Source organism: Sarcophilus harrisii, chromosome 1 (genome assembly GCF_902635505.1).
Source record: "Sarcophilus harrisii chromosome 1, mSarHar1.11, whole genome shotgun sequence".
NCBI lineage: Eukaryota > Metazoa > Chordata > Mammalia > Dasyuromorphia > Dasyuridae > Sarcophilus > Sarcophilus harrisii.
Window position 1 is genome coordinate 582385379 of NC_045426.1, and position 24476 is coordinate 582409854.

General features: G+C 34.3%; 1 protein-coding gene across 1 annotated transcript in view; it reads right to left on the bottom strand.

Moving 5' to 3' along the window:
• Positions 1–2860: 2860 nt before the first annotated feature.
• Positions 2861–24476, bottom strand: part of YWHAZ (tyrosine 3-monooxygenase/tryptophan 5-monooxygenase activation protein zeta) — a 35212-nt gene continuing 13596 nt past the window's right edge. The window contains exons 3-6 of the mRNA XM_012541745.3: positions 10199–10322; positions 8261–8424; positions 8086–8181; positions 2861–4877 (exon numbers count right to left, since the gene is read on the bottom strand). Of these exons, the coding sequence (XP_012397199.1) occupies positions 4818–4877; positions 8086–8181; positions 8261–8424; positions 10199–10322 (444 nt within the window). The 3' untranslated portion in view covers positions 2861–4817. The remainder of the gene's footprint in view (positions 4878–8085; positions 8182–8260; positions 8425–10198; positions 10323–24476) is intronic.

Below are 24476 nucleotides of genomic sequence, written 5' to 3' on the forward strand. Positions count from 1 at the left end.
GGAGGGATGTGCATGTGGGACATCCACCAGAATTGCATAAATAGTTGACTTTTATTTCCCTAAGTGACTTGCCCCAGGTCATACTTTCAAAGAAATGAGAGAATCTGGGGTTCTCCTCACTGGGCAGCACACTTCTTTTGCTATGTTACTGCTTCCACGTAAAACCTAGTTAAAAGTTACCGTTGTCCAAAACATCATAATTCATCACACCTGAATTTTTCAGGATTTGGTAAAATAGGTGCAATGAACCAAAAAACAGGGCATTGTCCAACTTCCTTATTTTGCAGATGAAGAACCAAGGCATGAGGAGGATGTGGTAGGATCACACAACTAGAAAACGTATGATAGGATCTTTACTTTACTCATGTCTTCCTTGTTTTCAAGTTTAGTGACCTTTCCACACAAAGGGATGTGGTCATTCTTCAATTCAATGTCTGGTTCTCTATTTTCCCATTTCAAGAGATTATTGTATTGGCATGTTCTTTTGTCTGCTCGAGTATAAAACTTGTTCCGTTTTTCAAAGAACTAGGAAAAAATTTGCCTATTTAAACATATACACAAGAATCTGTTGAGTGAATCTGGTAGTTTTGTGTACTTTTTCTGTTGTGAGTAGTGCCCCTGTGCATCTTATGTCCACATATGAAATTCGAAATTAAATTTTCTACTTAACTCTACTATACATCATTGGTAGTAGCACTTATTAGCATAGTGCCTAGAACACAGTGGGCACTTATCTTTGCCATTGTGTAACTTTAAAAAATCACTTGAGTGAATTGAGCACAATCAGAACATTGTACACAGGGGCAGCAAGATTGTGATGATCAAATATGATAGAACTTGTCTCTTCTTAACAATGCAATGATACAAGATGGTTCTAAAAGTCTTGAGATAGAAAATGCCATCTGCATCCTTAGAGGCCTAGACTGAATGTGGATCAAAACTTTCGACTTTTTTTCCTCCTTTCTTTTGCTTTCTTTTCCAAACATGACTAATAAAAGTGTTAATAATGATTATACACATATAGCCTATATCATATTGCTTGCTGCCTCCTTGGGGAGAGGGGAAAGAAAAAAATTTGCAATTCAAAATCTTACATGCATGTTGAAAACTATTTTTACAATGGAAAAAATACTATTAAATTGATGGTCACACCCTACACCGAGGAAGAACAGGACAGAATAATCGAGGCTCCTGCCCAGGTGTTGACCTTCTTTGAGGCCAAGGTAAAGAACTGGCTACAACAGACAAGTTGTAGCCCTCATTCTGAGTTAATCAAGGAATGAAGACATTTTGCACACAGTGCATTTTAGGGAGAAGTCAACTCAATCCAAGGATGTTTAGGTGATGGGGCAGGTTTTTCTCTAAAGATACCCACAATTCATTCAACCTTCTCAGTCCTCCTTCCCTACTAGACAAATCTCACAAAAACAGTTAAGGCTTGGGAGTATGAAAAAGGCAAGAGAGTGTGTTGTAAGGAGAATTTATCATTTCCCCTTTGTGCCAATGGGGATGGGGTTGGAGAAATCAACACAGGCTGAGGTTTCAGCCCTTGCTAGTAAAAGGTTGCTGAATTTAGAAATCAATATGGCAGAAATCTCCTGCTTTCCTCTAAGCAGGAAATCAAACCCAAAATAAGGTGGGGTGGTCTTGAATATGAAGATGTGAATGGTCTATCTTCATTCTCTAGAAACTTCTAAGAGATGCATTTCTTTCAGACCCCCCCCCCCCATTCCATTATGGATTCCAGGGTTCTGCCCTTTAATCACTTTACCAGTCTTTTAACTTATTTTTAAAAACTAACAATCAAAGTATGTAGCCTTTGGGCAGCTACACATTAAAAAACTAGACATTCTTTTTTCTGATCTCAGAAGCTGAGGGACATCAATTACAACATGCTGAATAAAACAAATCTTCTTACTAACCCAGTTAAAACACTTGAAATACAAACTATACTTTTATGTTTTTTTGTTCTAGCTTAGCTGTGCACTATCGGTCTCTCTTCTTAATTTATTGAATTTTCTTTAGAACTTAACCAGTTCCATCCTTTTTATATAGTTTTCTTTGAATAATCCCCTGTAAACATTTTTCTAACTCCACCTTACAGAATTTAGTTTTGAACCATACAAAATTAGCTGTGTTATATCCCATAGACCTTTATCAACACTAAGCTTAGAGAAGAGGGACAATTATTTAAAACAATCATCAAGCTTTTCACTAAATCCATCTCCTTTTAAAAGCCTATTGTTACTTTAATATTTAGTGAACATGGCATTTGTTGAAGGAAGGTTGTGCCAATTTTAAACTCTAGAATGATTGGGAAATCAAAATATTGTAGAAATTGATAAAAAATTAATAGTATTTTGCACTTTGGTGTTAAAATATCCATTGTCAATTTTTTGGTCTAAAAGAAAAAAAGGTCATTTTAAACTAAGTGAATTCTAACAAAAACAAAAGATCAAGGTCTCATATTTATAGTTTTAAGTCTTAGACAAACTAAGCTCACATAGAAAAAAGTAATTAAAAAAAGAACCAAATTCATAAAAATTTTCAGATTTTACAAAATAGTTAAAGTTAAGCTTCAGCCTAGCTATATACTTTCCCTTGGGCATTTAAGAATCTTTTTTTTAGTTCACAGAAAATGTCAACAGCCCAGGCAAAGTATAAAGAATGCTGAGTGAAGATGAACTACTTATCCCAAAGTTGAAATCTCTGATCCAAAGAAAAAAGCTTCAGCTTGATTCTTGGCTATCATCTCCCAGAATCAACCTAAGAAGGATATAATGGAACAGTAGGCAAATAAACATTAGTTGATATTTCAGTACAAGATTCTCACCTCTGCTTATCATAAAGACTCACTGCCTCCCATCATCAATATTTATTGAGCATTTACAGTGTACTAGGCACAATAGAACATACAGAAAAACATTGTCCCTGCCCTTGAGGAGCTTACATTCTATAACAAAAAATACACCTCTCTCTTTAAATGGTTTTTTGTGTTTGGTGTTTTCTACAAGGGTAGTGAGGGAAGATTTTGCAGCGTGAGCTTTGGGTATAACTTAGCCCCACCATCACTTGGTGAGAGGATTGGGTTAAGGGAAGAGTTTTAAGGCAGACAATAACAAACCATTCAGGGTAGGGCTTAGAGTGAGATTAAGGGGGAAAAAAAAAGCCACTATTCTCACTAAATTAAGGGAAGATTTCCTATAGGAAATAGGAATAGAGGAAAGAACTTTGTGGGATGCAAGCAAAGGAATAAAGGAATCTCAGATACCGAAGCCAGAAATATCATGCTATCTTTCCCCACACAACACCCTCCCCCCCTCCACCACCAGAATAGGAGTGTGGTTGGTGACAAGGCAGAAGGAGAAAAGGCTAAAGGTATACCTGACAAATTGGAATATGGGATTAAAATCCAAGGCAGGCTATAAGAATAGCAACAAATTCTTTTTAAAGAGGGACTTTGGAAGCACAAACCTGATAGTTAACCAATGTCACCACAGACCACGAGACTTGTAGCTTCCGTAAGTTAGAAAAATGCCATACCAAAAATTTAAGTGGAACATATGATTTTATTAGACCACCACCTTTGTTTTAAAAGAGAAATTGAATCAGGGTGGTGGAGAGGGGAGTAATGTTTGGAACAATATGGAACACATGGAACTTTTGCCATTTGATAATTTTATACTTAAAACTTTTTTTTAAGTCCATTATATAGCTACCAAGTGGGAAGTAAATCTTCAAAATGTACAATTTCCTTTAGAGAAGATTCAGAACTAAAGATCTGATTTACATGAAAAGCTGTAGAGAAAGTAGTTGAAAAGTCCATTCATAAAACTTTTATTCCACTTACATCAACTTAATACACATGTTCTTAACAATTATGCTTGGATTGTTCATGAAAATTTCATAAGACATTAAACAAAGCTAGCCATCATCTCAAGTTATTTCCCTGTTAACTATTTTTACAGCACATGCATGTTAGGCAAGTATCAAAAAAATCACAAAAGCAAAAAACCTAAAAAAAGTTAAATACATGGGTTTTTTGTTTTACTGCTGTGCTTGATATACAGTGACTTTATGAATATCAAGCAATTCATTTTTACTGCATCTTTACTTGTACATTTGTTCTTAGGTTGCCTAAACCATTTAAATACAAATAAAATGAGTGTAGCAAAAATAATGAAAGCGAACAGCAGGTAACTTTACAAATAATGGAATGTGAACCGTTTCTGCCCTTCTCCAGAGTAAATTGACTGGGTTAAAACTTTGTCTTAAGGAACACTTTTGCAACTGCAATCATAAAGGTGTACACGTTGAGATTGTGTATTCCACAGATATACATGGAATAACATGTAATATCTATGGGACATCTGTTTCTACCACAGCCATGAGTGCTCCAACCCTAAAGTACCCACAATAACTACACCTGTGGCTGGAACCAATTATCCCTTTATCCCCCCACCATGACAGGCCAATATGTAGGCAGTTTTCTTTGCTTAGACATGGAAGCTGTTTTAACACTGGCCTTGTGAAATCACAATGTACCAAAAGTACTATGCCAAACATGTAAAACGTTATAAAAATTCCATATCCCCATATTGGCCACCTCAGATGAAAACAGATAACTCCCCAAATGTTAACTGGCTCTACTCCCCTAATATTAAACATAAAAACCACATGGGAAATATAGAAATCCAAATAGAAGTAACATAAACCTGTCATAAATCGTAAACAAAAACTATTTGTGGGACAGCATGGATGACAAATGGTCTACTGTGTAAATTTTAGAATGAGGCAGACAAAAGTTGGAAGGCTGGTTAATTCTCCCCTCCTTCTCCTGCTTCAGCTTCATCTCCTTGGGTATCCGATGTCCACAACTGATTAAAAAAAAAAAAAAAAGTCGATTTAGCAGTTACACTTTGAAAAAGTGAAAAATAATTCTGCATGTAACTTTTTTCCTTCATAATATTGCCTTAATAGTTCCATAATATTTCCACAATAATTCCTTAAATAACTAAGTAAATGTAATTAATTAAATATTCTAACAGTAATCACTATCAATCAAGCATGGAAAAGCATTATGTTCTCATAGGATAGATTACAAAAACTATTTTCTGCCACTAACATTATTATTACCATCAGCAAGATATAGGTTCAATCTGGGAGAAATGAACAAAGTAGAAACTTATTATGTACACACACAAACAGACATGCTTAAAGAAAGATGTCATGCACAGCTAAAGAGGATTTATAATCATGCCTTCATAATGCCATATTTTGAGCTCTACTCTATACAAAAACTCAAACATTTCATATTTATAAGTAAATAGCATCAGAACATAATCATCGTTTTAAGGAAAAAAAGTAAAAAATTCTGGCTAAAATTATCATCAATATTTCTTTTCAACTAAGATTTCAAACTACCACTTCCACCCCCACTCCCCCAATTTGTAAACAAGATAGGGAAAAGGGGCAAAATGATATAGTTAACTTATTACCCTTACAGATGTTACACAAAAGGGAAAGAAAAAGAAAACCAAATTAGTTTTATCAATCAGATGGGGAGAGAACCAAAGAACATATATACACAGATTACCATTCAATTTTAGACCAGTATATTTAATAACATCCAAATATAGAACACACACAAAAGATTCAAAATGAAAGGAATTATTCTAACCTGAGCTTCAATTAAACCAAGACACAAAGGAAACTTAATTTTAAACTGTGTCCATTCTGTTATAAGCATGTAAGACACAGATTTTTATCAATATATCCATTTTAGATTCTAACAAGATATCAGAAAAAAAATGAGCAAGAAATTCATTTCAATGATCCCCCTAAAACCTAAATAAATTGCATTAAAAAAAAAGTTCATGATCATTATTGTAATCTTTTACCAAATAAACAAATAAACTATGATACTTTGGTAAAGACTGAATAAATATAAAGAATTGTTCAGGGTGGGATGCTCAAATGAGCATACTGAGAGTAAAGTAAACTCAGTTCTAGTACTGAAGGTTCAAAGTCAAAATGATCATATGACATGAGAGTCACTGATATAGGATTGCCCAGAGCGGTGTATTCTAAGAGAAGGTGTTGTATTCTATGAGTAAAGCAAAATTGAATTAGCTCAGAAGATGAGATTCGCAATAGAGAATCCACTCCTAGTGTTTATAAGGATTCTATAAAAATTGTGAGAAAGAATTCCAAGGTTGTTTTGGTCTTAATCAGGCAGAGTTGGACATATACTTAACAGCAACATTGATGGCATTTTGGTCCTCTTCAAGAACAAAGGACAACACCAACATAACCAATATAACATGTAACTTAAGTCTTTCCAGGTCCAGTGGTTACTCTATGCTGCCTCATTTTAGCTAAACGAATTCACTAACTGTCACTTGATCCTTATAAACCAAGGAAAAATCAAGTTTTAAGCTTTAAAGCTCCTTTTAACTTTATGCAAAGACCCTTTTCCTATAAATTTTTCGATAAAGCTCTTTTCTCAATCCAAATCTCAATTATCTGTTGGGGTCGACACACAGAAAGGTACACATTTTGGTGTTGAAGTCTTTCCTTAGAGGATATACACATTCAGTTCTCACCTTATGTAAATTTGACTGTACACAAAGAATTCTCAAAAAAAAATTTGTTAATTTTAGTGTAGAGGCACCATGCTCTCTTATCCCCTTTCCTGCCCCTCAGCTTTGTAATCGCAGCCTTCCCACATTGCCTCCAAACTCTTTAAAACAAAAAAACCCAAATCTCCAAGTGAAACCCTGCTCTGTCTACCTGCTGCCCAGGTATCTATTTTCTCTTAGTTCCTCTGGGATTGGACCCTTTATATCTGCCCCAACCCTCCCCAATATTGCTACCCCTTCTTTCTAGTTTCCTTGTCAACCTCCCAAACTTTTTTTCCTCTTGGTTCTAGACAGGCCCCCACATGTTCCTATTCCTGCTCTTCTGTCTCTGCCCCACCTCCACATATCCTTGAACTGTGACTGGCCCCCATTCTTCCCTTTCCCATTGCATCATGTGAAAATCATTTTACATAGAAGTCTGCTACACAGTCTATTTATTACTGAAAGTGAGAACATTCAGTACACAAAACTTGGCAAATGAACTACAAAAAAAGTTCTGAGGGAAAAAAGCCCTAAGAAATTATAATGGTAAGAAAATAATACAAGATATATCTATAGATCCTGTGTGGAGGGACAGGCAACAAAAAATTCTTTTAGCCTAAACTAGAGATTGAACTTACAAATCTTACTGGCTTTGATAATTAACAGAAATGAATATTGCAGAGTACTTTGTATGTGGAAGGGGGAGGAAGAAAGGGACAAGAGACTAACTCCTGTACTAAAGTTTTTTGCTTTTGTAATTATGTTCTGATCTACTCCACAAATACAAATGGTCACCAATGGGTGCTGGAGGAAAAGGACAGTATGTTCAAAAGAGCAACTTTGAAGTTTATTAGTCAATCCTCTTTAAAGGCCAACTATACCTTTTTGACCACTGCGTAACTTTGTGCTACTTTTGGGCATGCTTTTAATACACAGTAGAGGCACAATAGATTATATGCTCTTAAAAGTTTGTTTAACTCCATGAGAAAAAGCTATGAAAAGAGTTACTCTTCCATGCTAAAGATTACAACAAAAACAAAACCCCACAAAAACCCATCTGGTTTACATATAGTCCAGAGAATGCATTCAACAAAATTACTGAAACTCATATTCTGTTCAATAGACAATGAAGTCAGTTATGACCTCCTTTGTCATCTATAAATGTCACTATTTATGCATTCCTTTCCAACGTATGATTTTAAAATGTATAGGTAAAATTTTAGAATAATCCTAAGTAGGTAACTGAACTATGAACTATTCTTGCTCATAAAACCCCAATCAATCAATTTGGAAACTTTCAGGAAGATAGTTAATTCAGATGAATCATATTAGATATAAAGCAAAGTCAATGTCAACTAATTGCTCTCATTTCTAAAGTAACCAATCCTAAAGTGATTTTTTCCCCTCACTTTAAACATAACACTACTTTAGTTAATAAGACAATTTAATGGTATGTACTTACTGTCAAGTTGTCTCTCAGTAATTGCATTATTAGTGTGCTGTCTTTGTATGATTCTTCACTTAATGTATCAAGTTCAGCAATGGCTTCATCAAAAGCCTGTGTAACAGGAATATAAAAATTTAGTTCTCAAGTACTAACCAAATTGCTAAATTCTCAAACAGTAAACCAAACTTACTGTCTTTGCAAGAGAACAGGCTTTCTCTGGAGAGTTCAGGATCTCATAATAGAACACAGAGAAGTTCAAGGCCAGACCCAATCTTATGGGATGCGTTGGTTGCATCTCCTTTTTGCTGATTTCAAATGCTTCTTGATATGCTTGTTGTGACTGATCCACTATTCCTGAAGAATGAAAATAAAATATACCAGTGAATTGATACTTATTTTTACCATGCCTCATTGTACTACTACATTATCAAATAAAGATAATTAAGTGATTGTTATAATACAAATTTTTATTAAAAATGAAACAAACCCTTACTATCTTATAGTCAAAATGATCACGGATTCTAATTTAAGATAATTAACACTGTCTCTAAATTGTATTCACTGCACTTAGCAAGTTGGAAATAAAGGCAAAGACTGATTTTTAGCATTTCAGTCAGCTTTCAATAAGCATAGCGTATTACTCTATCATTATGACATTGTTACTATCTAAAATTTCTCCATTTAATTGAAGAGGACCAATGACACCACCAACCAACTTGGATTCAAGTTAAGATGTATTTGGATTGTGATTAATCAGAACAGTAAGAATTTGGAAGGCTCTACCACAGATAGGATACAAATGCTCTATTAAAATATTTAGAATGAAAGTAGTTCTGGATTTGCACACCTCACCATTTCCTCTGTTTCTATACATCTACTTGGATCACAGGACACCAAGCGAGAACACCGTGCAGGACAGTCCTGTGTCAGTAGTCCCATGTCTCACAATCAATACTAAAGTTCAAGACCTTCAATGTCCTTGCACCTTTTTTGACTTTCACTCGAGTGTTTTCTTGAGTTCTCCATAAAATAGTCTTTTAGGAAAACACCCATTCAAGTCGCACTCTTCACAGCAGCATTTGAATGCTTTGCAGTTCATCTCTCTTCAGGACCTCAGTGTCCAGTACCTTATCTCACCAGGCAATCTGCACAATTGCTTTGAGACAATTCAAGTGGAACCAGTTCAGTTTTTCTGGCATACCCTGACAAACTGTCCACAGTACAATCAATATGATGAACTCTAGATATTTAGGATGGTGTCTGCCTGATACCCCTTTTCTCCTATACTCTTTTAAAGCTTTCCAAACACGGAACTAGCTCTGGCAAATGTATGCATCAATCTCATTCTCCATAAGTGAACTGATTCATAGCATTAAAATTTCCCAATTACTGTGATCAATGGCTCCAATATGGATGGTATGGTGCTGGTTGGTAGAAAACCTTTGTTTTCTTGATATTGATCATCACACCAAAATTAGCACAGGTGACAGAGAATCGATCCATATTCTCTATTACACCTCACAATGATTTGTGAGGAGAAAGTCCTGTACCAATTCCTCATAAACTCTCATCTGCGATATCATAACCTTTCCAAGATAAAGAATTTACCACCAGCATGGAAGTTGAGTTTGATGCCATTTTCATCTTTCAATGCAGAAAACAGCATGTTGCAGAGCATGGTAGAAAGCAGAAATACCTGCTTCATTTCCTTTGTGACTGGAAAAGTGTGAGAGCACTGTCCATCTAGAACCATATGGGCATGCGATCATGAAATTTGTATACAATGCTGACAAACTTTTCCAGAAAACCCAATCTTGCCATGATCTTTCACAGGCCTTCCTGAGCAATAGTGTGAGATGTACCTCCCATTAAAACATGCCTAAGCCAGAGTTCAAAACCCAAAAATCTAACTTAAATATATTCTCAGGGCTAATACAATTTGAGTAACAAAGTTCCCCTATTATGTTCTAAATAAAGTATAAAATAATGTTTCAGGGAGAAAAAAAATCACTACTATGATCATATTAAGAAATTTAGTGAGGCAAAAATGAAATTGGATTCTCCTTGAAGATACTTTATCAAGTACGAAAGCAAATGTTACTTATTAATGTTTGTAACATTAACATACCTTTCTTATCATCACCAGCAGCAACCTCAGCCAAATAACGGTAGTAGTCTCCTTTCATTTTCAAATAGAAAACTTTGCTTTCTGCTTGTGAAGCATTAGGAATCAAGAACTTTTCCAATAGAGACTTTGGAAGAAAAAAGAGGGGAAAAAATTCTAAGTATAAAGGTTTATAAATTTTAGAAATAACAAAAAACACTACCTAAAATTCAAATAAAAGTACAATTTTAAAGTATTAGTAATACAAATTTGAAGCAAAAGCTGGTGTATACACACACACACACACACACATTTACTTAAGGGACACATTTTACTATATATTTGTTTAAAGGGCTGGAAAAAAATATCATTGAGGTCCCAGATACACTATTTTTTAAAGTTCACATACATACACTTTAAAAAGATTTATCAAGTTTTCAAAACATGGTAAATTTGGATCAATTAATAAAAGATTATACAGACAATACAAAATGTTCTCCTTTAAGACTTAAACTAATCCTTTCCAAGTCCTTAAAGTGATCTGTATCTATTATACAACCAAACATAAAGATACTGTTTTACAATCAATAAACTTTTACTAAGATTAGATACACCTAATTCTTATCTCCAAGGAGCTTAGAAACTACATTTTTAATTCTAAAAGATAAGAGAAATGATACACAATTTTAACAATAAGGTCATAGGACACACTTGTAAAATGAAGAGGTAGAGCAAAATGATAAGATTCACTGCAGCACCAAAAGGAAAACTCCCAAAACCCTAATTTTATTCCTAGTCAAACAATTTAATTTGTTACAGGGGTCTAAGAACTTGGAACAAAAAAAACCTAAAACTAGGAATCAAACAAGTTCAATGAGAAAGCTTCATAGAATAGTTATTTGAGCTGGGCGCCTTGAAGGATAGGTAGGGTTTTTTCCAACAGGCACAAGGGAAACTGTTAGAAGCCTTTGGCACTAATAAGATCACCGAAGAGGCAAAATATAAAAAAAGATATTATCTTTAAAGAGTCCATAAGACTGGCAGCATTAAACTCAAAAGGGATCCCCCCCATGGGCAGCATTTAAGACTTAAAAAAACCACAGGCCAACATTATGTTGTCCTGTGTGAGTTTTTGTTTTGTTAAATATCTCCCAATTATATTTTAATCTGGTTCAGGCTCACCTCAAGAATAACACCTCAGATTTATACCTATTTTTCCAGCTTGAAATAAGATTATTGGGCCTAGTTTTACAAAATAAAACATGTCCAGACTCTAAATGGATCATCCAGAAGGTAGACTAAACTTCTTAGATAAAGAAATGCATCATGTTAACATTTATTTCCATTTCTCTGATAGGTAGACAAATCCCTAATAGAAATGGGAGATAAGGAAGACAAAAAAGTAATTAATGCTATTCCCCATTCTTGTTGGCAACTGCCACTTGCTTTTTCAAAAGACAAAAGCAATCTATCAATTGTTCCTCAGAGAATGGAGGGATTCAAAAAATGTGGGAGAGTACCAAGGAAAACAATTATCTCCCCCTTCTACCCTAAACAGGCATGGAATCAGCAAATAAAATATTTGTTTCATAGTCCAAAGGATCTAGATTTAATCCCCAAACCTGAAAGAAAATATTTTGAGAATGCTACTTTTTGCAGTGATTCTATCAAAAACTATGAGGGAGTAAAATAAACAAAATACTTATAAGGTTTTTTTTTTTTTTTTTACTGCAGACATGATTTGGACGTTTTTCATGACAATAAAATGTAGCCAGAAAGATAGATTATTCTGATGCTTTCCATAGTAAAGATGTATATATATTAAGCAACTTAGATGCAAATAATCACACAAATATCATGTTTTTAAGCTAGAAAAGGCCTTAGCAGACAGATCCAATTTAGGAATTCTTAACTTGGTATAATATACTTTCTTTGGCAATCTGATGAAAGCGTATAGATTCTCTGAATACTTTTAAATGCATAACATAATTCAAAGGATTATAAAGGAAACTAAAGCCAACACACTGCTTTTTAAATCAGAAGATGATAGATATTAAAAAAAAAATCAAAAATCAAACCATACTGTGCTCAGAAATACTGTTCTGGCTCTGATATTAACTATGTGACTTTAAGTAACTCGTTCTCTGGACTTTAATTTGCCAAAGTGTACTAACATACTTAACAGAAACTTATTCTCCATTACAGATTTTGCATATATGCTTATGATATAAAGTCAGAGTTTATTTCTAAACCAGAATAAGTTTATAAATAATAAAATATATTATTTTGAATATATTTCTCAATGAAATTTTTATCAAAAATTCAGTTGACATGACAGAATATAGTAAGGGAATGGAAGAAAGATTATTGGACTACCATCAAAGTTACTTTTACATTATAAATTAACTGCCAGAATACTGCTTTAATATAAACCATGTGCAGAGAGAATTGATAGAGAAAAAACTTGGAAATTCAGGGAACTCTTTTACTTAAACAGGACAGAAGAAAAGATTTAAGTATAATACACATATTTACAAAAGCTCTAAGCATGTTATTTGGGGCTGCTGTTTTTCAGTCATGTCTATCTGTGACCACTTTTGAAGGTTTTCCTAGCAAAGATATTGTATAGTTTTTCATTTCCTTCTCTAGCTCATTTCACAGACTGAGGAAAGCTGAGGTGCAAAAAGGGTTAAGTGATTTGCCCAAGGTAACAAAGCTAGTATAAATGACACCGAACCAGCCTTCTACCACTGTGCCACCTAGTTGCTCTGTATTTGGTATGGAAAACTATACTTGGAAAAAGAGGTGTCTGATTAAGGGAGCATATTCACAAGTAAATGGGAAGAAATTAATCTGATGTCAAAAAATACCAAACAAACTTCACAACTTAATTTCAGATCTGCTGGAATTATAAAATTTTGGCAAAATGTGATGCAAAAAGACAAAAGTTACAGAATCAACAGCAGAAAAATGGGGATAGAATAAGGGTCAAGAAGCAAGTTAAGCAACTACCATGTGCCAGGCATTGTGTTAAATGCTGAGGAGGGGATGACAAAAATAAATAAATAAATAAATAAATAAATAATTAAAAAAAATTGTTTTTTTCTTAAGAAGATCATGATGTAATGCGAGGCAAAATGCAAATGGCTATATCCAAATAAGCTATATACAGGGATACATTTGAGGAAATCTCAGAGCCAAGGTACTTTCAAAGCAGTTTTTTCCACTTGTAATCCCTTTTTTACCCTGGAAAATTTTTACTTGAAGCCATCTAGATAGAATCTGAGCTGAGGTACTTCTGACAACAGCTGGTGAATCCCTAGTGCAAGTGCCCATTATTATATGTTCAGAACCAATGCTGCAGTAAAGTTATGTGATGTTTCTAAAAGTACTTTCCTATGATACATCTCAGATTATGCATCTGGCTTTTAATTAATTTTTGGTCATTGCGTTTAGAAACCTTTTACTGTTGCCAATTTTTTTTTCAACTTTCACATTCGGTTATACAACCCCATGAGTTTAAGAAGCTTAGTTTTAGAGGCACTAAAAGGAGCAATAATTAAAGTAATTGGTTGTCTGAGTTTTATATAAAATGTCTAAAAGGCAGAAGGAAAAAGCTACCATAGAAAATGGGACTTTAAAACAGAAATCTCTCTTAATAAACCTCTCCTACACATATAAAAATGCTAATTATTAGAACTCAATACTCACAGAAAAACTGAAGATCCCCAAAATAGGACTAGGAACCAGACAAATTAAAAGATTTTTCTAGAATCTAAACTATGAAGTTATTCTTGAGAAGCTTTCAAGATTGAAGCCCAAATTGTCATTCTGAGTCATGGGCTAAAAGAATAGAGGGTGGTAAGGATTAGAAGGTAATTTAAAGACCAGCTAGTTCCAGCCTTTATTTTACAGAAGAAAGACCCAGAAAGGTTAAAATGACCTGATTAAAGGCCATAGGCAGGTTAGCACTACATTATACCCCAAAGAACTAGCTTTTAGTCGACTAGGTTTCACTTTCAGCATTTATATACTTCTTTATACCATAAAAATGGGTAAACATTAAATGATAAATAGGTTTTGGGGCCAAGTATTAGGCAGACCAAATTAAATGGGTGACTATGGGGAGTAGGGAAGGAGGGGCATCTGAAGGAATGAATGAGAGAGGGGTATTTCCTTAATGATAGGTTACTTATATTTCACTTACAATATTTTGCTATTTTTCAGGAGCCAGCCTAAGGTCCTGGCCTCCTTGCTTTCAATTACTCTGATGTGGTCAAGTATTGAATAAAAAAAGCCACATTTTTCTCACCTCCAGAGGCCTGAAGTCCAAAGCAGACTGAGCTTGCTCAACGAGTATATATGGTTCCATGTTTAAAAAAAAAAAAACCCTAATTAAAATAAGCAAACAAACTTACCAACATGGCTAGTTTATCTGAGGTCAAATTGATTGCACTAAATGCCTTAAACCAAAAACTCCATGTAATTCAACATGAGGGTATTTAAATTTTAATTTTCTCAGAAGAGCATTCTAAAAAAAACAGAAGTCAATGTAATCTCCCCCCCCCCCCCAATATTTTAAAGATCACTAAAGATCTTCATTGTGGATTTGGATTATACATTTTAAAATAGTACTTTAATTGTATTGAGTAAGATTTAGCATAGCACCACTTGACATAAAGCATGTGTTAGGTTTGAGGATATAAAATGACACTCCCCTCACTACTTGTTTATATTAAAGAACAAAGGAAGCAGAAAGGCTTCTATTTAGAGATCTGAAACAAGACAGACAAGAATCAAGCCAGAAGAGAAATTTTAGATAGGGACATCCTCTTGAAAAGTGGAGGGGCAAGAAGGCATGCCCATATTTATCCAAAGTTAATGGTAATTTGTCTAAGCATTCATTGGGATGACTGCCAGATTAGGGGACCTCATTTTGAGAGAAGATGGATTACTCTCTGGAGACTCAATTTCAAGAAGTTAGGGAACTGAGCCAGCTTGAGATCTATGAGTCCAAAAACTGAGTTTAGAGTGGATTTTGTAGTCAGCCCCCATCACTGAACAGCAAGTGATGGAATGAACTTTGGGACCCATTCCAGTAGTAGCCGAGATGATGATTCACAAAGCTCCCTATTCAGTATTTGAATAGGAACTTGGGGTATTCAAGGTTATGGAGAAACTTACATTAAATCTTGAGCTCAATCTCTCCCATGACTGAGATCAAAATCAAATTGGGGGGGGGGGGGGGGGAGAAGGGAGGAGAGAGGCACTCATCTCCGTGAATCACATTGTTGACTTGGTTTTAAAATGTATTATCTATGTTTTAATGGATTTTTACTAATTTTGTTAAATATTTCTGAATTACATTTGAATCTGGTTCAACATACACTGAAGATTCAAGTGTTGTTGGATACACGTACATCTCTGAGTAAGAGATCCCCCAAAGTGGCAGGGGGGAAAGTTAATGTCTGTTCTAGCCAAGTCTTTCCCGAGTAAATATTACTTTGTAAATGTTAATTGAAATTAATCACTCAAGAGGGCCAGGAGGGGAAGCAAGAAGGGAAACTCAGAAAAGAGGCTTGACCAAAATCCCTGATCTTTCAGAGTTAATCCTAGAAACCCTGAGAGATATGGCCCTGGGATAGTAAGCCCAGAGACAGTGCTACACTACAAAAATTAACTTTTTAGCTCAAACTTTTACATTTTTTCCCTCCTCAATTAAATGTACTCCTTGTGAACAGTAAAAACTGGCAATGCTCCAAGTATTTATTGTCACCTGAGGGACTGAGACAAATACACTGTACATAGGATAAAAAGTAGGGAAGAAAAGTGACAAAGAGATTAAGAAAAATTGATGAAAACATTTTTAATTTGGGAAGAGAAATGGGAAAGACATGCAGAACTTTTAATAAAACATCTCTACAATAACTCACGAGATTAAGTACTACAGATATTATCTGCATTATATAAATAAAGAAATTCTCAGCGGTAAAATTAAACCAGGTTTAGATCTCTCTCCTGATTTCAAATTCATCATTCTTTGCAGTACCCCCCTAACACTACCCTCAAGAAAGGCACAAAGGCAAAGAAAGATTGAAAAAAAAAAAAAATCATCCAGACATAGGGGACTGCCTCAACCAATTTGGAGAACAGCATTGTTCAATTTGGCTACAAGAAAGTATATGAAAAGGAGTAATATGAAATAAAGTTGCCAGACACTGAAACCAGACTATGCTAGGTCTTAAATATCAGGCTAACAAGATCATATTTCATCCCAAGAGCAAATAAGCTGCTGAAGGTTTGTGAGCACAAGGAATGACATAGTTAGCCCTATTCCTTAGGAAGATTATATTGGTAGTTATATGAAATATAAACTGAGTAGTAAAGACACGAGCAAGCTGGGAAAGTCAATTATCTGTTATTTTAATAGTTTGGGTGAAAGATGATGAAGGCCCAAGAGCTGTAGTAGTAAAATTAAAAAAACTTTGTAACTTATTTGCTACGAGTAGAAGGTTAACTCCAAAATTTTGAACCTGGGTGATTTTTTGAGGATAATGAAAGCTATTCATAGCTTTTAGCTATGAATATGAATATGAAAAGCTACAAGAACATTTGAGGAATTCAGTTTTTGAACACTGTAAAGTTGAAGTACTTGGTGAGCATTCAGGTACATTTGGTCCAAAAGATCTACAAAAAGAATTCAACTGAAGTTGGGGAGGGGCATTGCTGATAATTATGGGAACAGAATAAATCAATAAGAGTGAAGAGTGCTTAACAATCTTGACCATGAAATATGAAATACTAGGACACCAAAAATAGATAAGCACAGGTATGACATGGGTATAAAGGATAGTCAAAAGCAAAAAGAAGTATTAGTCAGTGCTTCCTCAGATGAGAAGGTTATTGCAAACTTTTGTGTCAGAAATTCATGAAGACAAAACCATAACAACATTTGGCAATTAGAAGACAATTGGTTATTTTTGAGTAGTTTCATCTATATGTCAAGCAATCAGAAATCAAATCAATGATGTTAATATATTCTTGACCATCCTTTGTGACTAAGCCATGTCCTCTAACTTAAGTTCAACATAAAGAGTACACCCACTGCTCTGTTGAAGTTTACTAAGCCCAGATGGCCCACCAGCTATTCTAAGATCAATAGGTGACCAGGCCATTTTTTTTCACATTCTGTGATAACTTATCCCTTATCTCCTCTTTCATAATACACTATTAGTAATGTTCTGCAGACTATTCCTAACTATCATAGTCCTTTCCATTCCCCTTTGAATCAGCTTTATCTAATCCTCTGGAGATTAAAATTTTGTAACTTGTACTACACAACTGGGAGAACACCAATATTAAAAAGATGAACCTTTGGTTCAAGAAGACAGTGGGGAGAAAAGATTATTTTATTATACTAATATCCAATTTATATATAGGACCCCCCAAATCCTCATTTTGAGGATTAATTATCCATTATTAATAGGTTACTTATTAAGTAGGTTTTTTTTTTTCATTTTCTTTTCTCATTTAAAGCCTACTCTTTGTGAAGAACAGAGCTGCTGATCAATCTTTTTGCAGGATCCCATCAAACTAACAAAGCATATTTCTGATAAAAGGGGGAAAAGAAGCTAATCTAGGTGAATTACAGCCCACTGTGTACAACTTAAGTGGTCTGGATGTAGATGAGTCTTTGTCTAAGAGCACTGATTAAGATCTAAGTGAGGCATCCAGCCCCTCATTTTAGAAAAGGCCCACCTCTCATTTTCTCCTTAATTGTTTACCCATTAGAAGATCATTTCTACTGTTAGGGACAATCCCCTTTCCAAAAGTGTTTCAACAGTCAAGGGACCTAACGTGGGGAATCTTTAGTTAGAACTGACTTGATTATTATAATCACTCAGAAACTTATTGATTATTGGTAATTCCCAAAAACTACTTTTCTCAAGCTTTTCACTTATTTCACAAGGATCTTTAAAATAACTATTTCCCAAAGACAGTGAGTGTCTCTTCCTGTTCAATTATGAGCTCAATCTGTAGTCCACTGTCTAAGATACACATAAAAACAAAGTGACTCTACAAGTCAATCATCTATAACTGCATGTTGACTGGACAATAAATGTTTATCTATTTGACAATAGTTTAAGATGTTTGAGCTCTGTTCCATGAAATGAAGTTAAAAAAAAAAAAAAAAAGCTAAAGAATAATGGAATTCTCTGTACTTAGTTTAGTTTAAGGAAAAAATAGTTGAGAAGGAACTTCCTATATAATGAAGACATGAACAAATAATTTTAATATAAATTAGGTTAAGAAAAAGTAATGTAACATGAAAAATTCTAAAAGGGAACAAAAATCACTAAGTTTTTTATGGAAGGCAAGAGTTGGGATTTGAACTATTGAGACATTATATAGTAGCTCATTTACCTAATTTTCATTACTTGGAATAAATACCAAATACCTAAACAAGTATTTCTCTATAAAACTGTCTTTTCCTTATCTTGCTAAATTTATAATCTATTAATTTTTTTAAATAAAGGAGACCTATTGTTATAATGTTCCCTGCTTTTACTCAATAATTCAATGCACTTAAAAAAGTTAAATTAAGGATATTGAATTATTAAAGGGCCCTAAGGGAAGAGTGAGAGGGTAGTTAAGAACTTAGGTAAATTTAATAAAACACAGATAACTATGAAATACAATGTTGTATATAAAATTTAATAAAACACAGATAACTATGAAATACAATGTTGTATATAAGTACACTGAGACTTAAGGAAAAGAATTATTTGATCCAAGGAGATGAAAAGGGAAGAATATAGAAATGATGAGGGAAGAATGAGTGACTGAGATCAAGGAATACAATTTCTGGGAGGAACATTTTCATTTCTATTTTACAAGGTATCTTAAGAATTTAGATGAGAAGGATAGAGGATGTTGGAAGAGAGGAGTAAGGAGAATACTAAGCATTAGAAAAACTATGAACAAAGATATGGAGATAGGAAAATATTAGGATTTTTTGTTTTGAATTTCAACAAAGGAAAGGGGAGAAAAGCAAGACTCAGTTCATTAAAAAGGCCGGAATGGTTTTAAATGCCAAAGGAGTCTGAACTTAGGTGCCACTAAAGACCCAAGCAATAGTGATATTACCAGATCTGTAAGATACCCTCTGTTGGAAAAATAAATTTTAAAAAGGATAGAGATTGGAAAGCAAAATGAAGTTTTCCTTGGGTGAAAGGGGAACTGGAATAGACTCCAAGAATGACAATGAGGTACTATGTAATGGCAATTGGAAGAGACAAAAGAGTTTGTCAAAGTGAGAGCAAAAAAAATCATACAGTCTAATTTATCATCTAAGAGAAGAATAAAGTGATTAAAGTATTAAAGTTTCAGGGCTAGATTTAATTACCCTAAGGCTTCTGGCTTTTCAAATCCAGGATTCTTTCAACTACACATTATTATTACTATCTTCAGAAACTGGTTTCTCAAAGCTGAAACTGGAAAGTTTCAACAATTTTTAAACATGGAAATAAACAAGAAAATAAACAATAAACAAATAATACAAATAAACAAATAAACAAGGATAAGCTTTAAGTCAAGCTAATTCTAGGACTGGCTTAATGACTATGGAGGGTGGACTTTATAGCAGCACTGAACTGTAGCCTCAAGAATATCATCAGAAGATGATATACTATCTCTGACAACTGATTATTTGGTATTTCTTTGAAAGTCTAGGTGAGGGGCAGCTAAGTGGCACGGTGGATAGAGCACTAGCCCTTAAGTCGGAGAACCCGAGTTCAAATCTAACCTCAGACACTTAACATTTCCTGGCTGTGTGATCCTGCGCAAGTCACTTAACCCCAATTGCCAAAAAAAAAAAGTCTCTAGGTGAGACAAAACCAGATCTCAAAGCCCCAAATCTGCTTCTAAAAAAAAAAAAAAAAAATAGGGACTTTTTTTGCTTTAATGTGACGACACATTTTAAACCAGTCTCATTAAAAAGAGAAACAAGTACAACAGTAATTCATAATCCCTCAAGTTAACTGTTCTTTGGCCTAGAACAATGTTACTCGTGCTGTTGTACTACACTTGAAATTTATACAATTCTGTTTGTATATACTTACCTGACTTTTACAATAATACTGTTATCAGGTATCATCCACCCCATTTTACAAATGTTGAAAACTAGCTCAGATTAAGTGACTTACCCAAAGTTGCAGAAGCCTGCCAATGTATGGACTATAGATTTCTTCAATAATAAAGAGTGAACACTATGATAAAGTGATTGGTAAGACAGGCCAGGCAATTGCCAAACATTTATTCAAGGATAAATTGCATAAGCGTAACAGTAAGAATGAAAATAAAGGCTGTTATTTATAAAACTGACAATAGACCTATTAACTGAACCAGTTTCCTATTCAGTTTTGTAGTTGGCTCTATTCTTTCACTAAGTTTAGAGGTGGCAACAAAAACCAAGTAATTTCCTTCTTCCACATTACCTAAAGGTGCCACCAACTAATTCTCTTAAATGCTTCTAGATCAAAGAATGAAATTCGAGACTATAGAAAAGCATCTGAATCTATTTAAGACACCTGGGTTTTATTAGGAGTAAATAAGTCTAAAAAAGGTTTTTATTTAGGACTACATTCTTCACAAAAGCTGGATACACAAATTAACAATATAAAAACTATCCCCCTTTTATCAGTTGGTCAATCAACAAACATTTTTTAAGCTCCTTGAGTGTACCAAGTATTGTGATAAATACTAGAAAAACAAGGAAAGCAAAAAACACCACCACCCCCTCTCCAAAACAACACAAAAAACCCCAAACAGTCTGCTATTATAGAGAGAATCTACAATTTTAAGGGAGCTGATCGTAAAATATGCATAAGAAGGATCCAGGACAGAGCCTTGAGGATGACTGAGTGAAGATCCACCAGAGGAGGAAGGCAAGAGTAAAACTGGTTCATCATGGGGTCAAGACAGGAAAGGGAGGACTGTAACCCAGTGTATGGGTTATGGTCTGGTAAAGAACTAAGGCAAGGGATTGAAGGTCAAGGTAAAAATAAAGATCAAGGGGTTATAAGGCAGAGGAAGAAATAGAATGACAATAGATTGTGATCAAATAAGAAAATTTCAGAGACCATGAACATGAAATGGAAGATTTGTAGGTGATGGCAAGATAACAAAGCCTATTTCCTGACCAGCAGGATGATTTCAGGAAGGCCTGGAGAGACTTACATGAACTGATGCTGAGTGAAATGAGCAGGACCAGAAGATTATATACTTCAAAAACAATACTATATCAATTCTGATCAATTCTGATGGACGTGGCCCTCTTCAAAAATGAGATGAACCAAATCATTTCCAATAGAGCAGTAATGAACTGAACCAGCTATACCCAAAGAAAGAACTTTGGGAGATGAGTATTAACCATTACACAGAATTCGCAATCCCTATATTTTTGTCCGCCTGCATTTTTGTTTTTTTTTTTCCAGAGGCTAATAGTACACTATTTCAAAGTCTGATTCTTTCTATACAGCAAAATAACTGTTAAAACATGCATACTTGTATTTAATTTATACTTTAACATATTTAAAATGTATTAGTCAACCTGCCATCAGGGGGAGGGAATGGGGGAACAAGGGGAACATAAAGGTTTGGCAATTGTCAATGCTGTAAAATTACCCCTGCATATAACTTGTAAATAAAAAGCTATTAAAAAAAAAAACCCCACAAAGGCTAGTTCCAAGATTGTATCTTAAGTTTCCCAAGAATTTGGTTCCTCTACATGGGGGGGGGAAAAAAAAAAAAAAAAAAAAAAAGAGGTGGGGGATTTGTTGTTATACTTAATTTCTGTAACAATAATTGCTATTCTTAAATGTTTTCCTATACAAATCGCTGCTTTTAATTCTTTTCTTATACTCATATTAATGTTAAGGTCATAAAAGGCACTTATGTTACTACTAAAGAATATCTCATTAATTTATGTTACCAACACCTTAGAATTTAGCATATAGCAGAGGTTAGGTTAGATCCAGGAACTTTAGAGGATCTAAAAGGACAAATTTTTTTCATAATTCTCTGAAGTTTTAGTATCTAATATGGTAAACATCAAAAGATATAGCTCATGTAAAATAAACTATTGGGAAGGGGTCCTAGGGTCAAAATGTTTGAATTGCTGTCAAGATTCTTTTTTCTTTCCCCCATCCCAAAATCAAACAATTACTTAGAAGAAACTCAAGAATTTAACTATAGAAAACTCAACCAAAGTTCTAGAAAATTTTATCATTCAGGCAATATCTTTTCATGGGATAAATTGTATTCACTTATAAAAATCTAATTTTTTTTCAGTAGTAGCATAACTAGTCATAAGTTATTTCCATCAGATGATTATTCAAATGACATTAGGACAAAAATCTCTCAATGTAGGCTTTTTATCAAATAGCAGTTCAAGATATTTTAAGCTTTTCTGGTCTCCTGAAATGTTTTTAAGTTTTCCTATATAGGAAAGCTTTAGCCAGATATGAAACATCATATTCTGACAGTGCAAACTGTAAAAACAATGGGTAAGTAATAGCAGCTAGACAAACCCCAAAAAATTGATACTTATATTTCTTGGACTTGGAAATCCCCAGAATCAATAATCAAAATTTTGAAGCCTTAACATTAAGAATCTCATTTGGAAGGGACTTAAATCGGCTAACTATTGGTCATCAAATTATCACTATAAGACTACCAAAATCAAAGGAGAATCCATTTCCTTCCTGATGCCATCCATTCCACATTTGTATAACAAACATTTATTGAGTGTCTCTAATCGGTTCCAAGCACTGTACTGTGCACGAGGATTTACATTCTATTGGATTCCCAAAATTAAGCTTCCTTAAATTTATCTCTTTTCAATTTCTAACCACTGCTCTTACTTTTGTATCCTTTAAATTAAGAATAAGACCACCAAATTTAATTTGTTTTCCATGAGTCTTTTTTTCACATATTTGAAAGACTAAACATCCCCAGCAGGCTGTCTTCCTTTGTTCACTAACTTACTAATATAATTCTTAAAACATGGCTTCTAGATCTGAACATAGCATTCCAATTTTCATTTGACCAGGACAGAGCACCGAGGTGTTTATTATTACCATACCAATCCTGGGCATTGCCTCAATACAGCCTAGACTGCACCAGTCTATCATATCATTGATGCTAAGCCTCAGCTCTCTTCAGAAAAGTAAAATAAAATGGTACATAAAAAGGATGGGAGATAAATAGGCAGGCAGGGAGTTGGGGATTATGAATTTGAAACAAATGTCATAATTGGATGTTTCGATGTTCTGGTTAATTTTGTTTGAAATTTCCTTCTTACATCCTTTCATTTATATTGTATGCTTTTTTCTTATCTTTCCTTCCCTTTTTTGGGTGCAATATCCATTTAAGTATTAAAGGGGACTAAAGAGGATGACAGACTCTTCTTTCCTCCACCCCAAAACCAAACTATTACTCACTTATAAGAATCTGAAGACTCTCCATGTTAAGAACAAAAGAGAGAACATTTTTGATGTGCTTTCCTTAATTCTGATCTGTAGAAACCACCATCAACCAACCACAATCACCGAGATCATAAAATTATTGATTTGTACTTGGAAGGGAATTTCCAGCAGCTGCACCGGAGGATTTTAAGCACTGAAGAACTTGGGTATCTTCCCAATAGTTACAAAGTTACAAGCACAGTAAGTGTAAGTACTCTAATGTTAAATACAGCACTCTTCCTTTTTCTTAAGTCTTCCTCCCCCCCAAACACCTGACAAGTTTTGCCGATTCTACCTCTCTATCATCTGTTGAAATCTACTTCTTGAATCTCTTTTGTTCAGAGCAGTTTGCTCATCATCTTTAACCTAGACAATGCAATAGTTACCTAATTGGTCCTTACTTCCAGTCTCTCCCCTTTCAAAGGACTTTGCATTCTAAGCTGCCAAAATAATTGACCTGAAGGCCAAGGCTGATCATAGATGACCTAAAGTTTTCCTTCAACAAATCCTTGCTGCCACTAAGATAAAATAAGAACTCAATAGGCCATTTAAAGCTTTTCAAAATCTAAATCCAAACCTTTCTTTCATAGCAAACTCCTGTTTTTTTGTTTTTTACAAACTATAAAATACTGAAGTAAAACAGCTGGACCTTTGTACTAAAATTATTTTGGACTAAAATTATTTTGGAGAATACACTGTTGTGATGTAGAGAAGGAATGCTGAGATACATACAAAGAGCCATCATAATTGATCATCATATAATCTTGCTATTGACA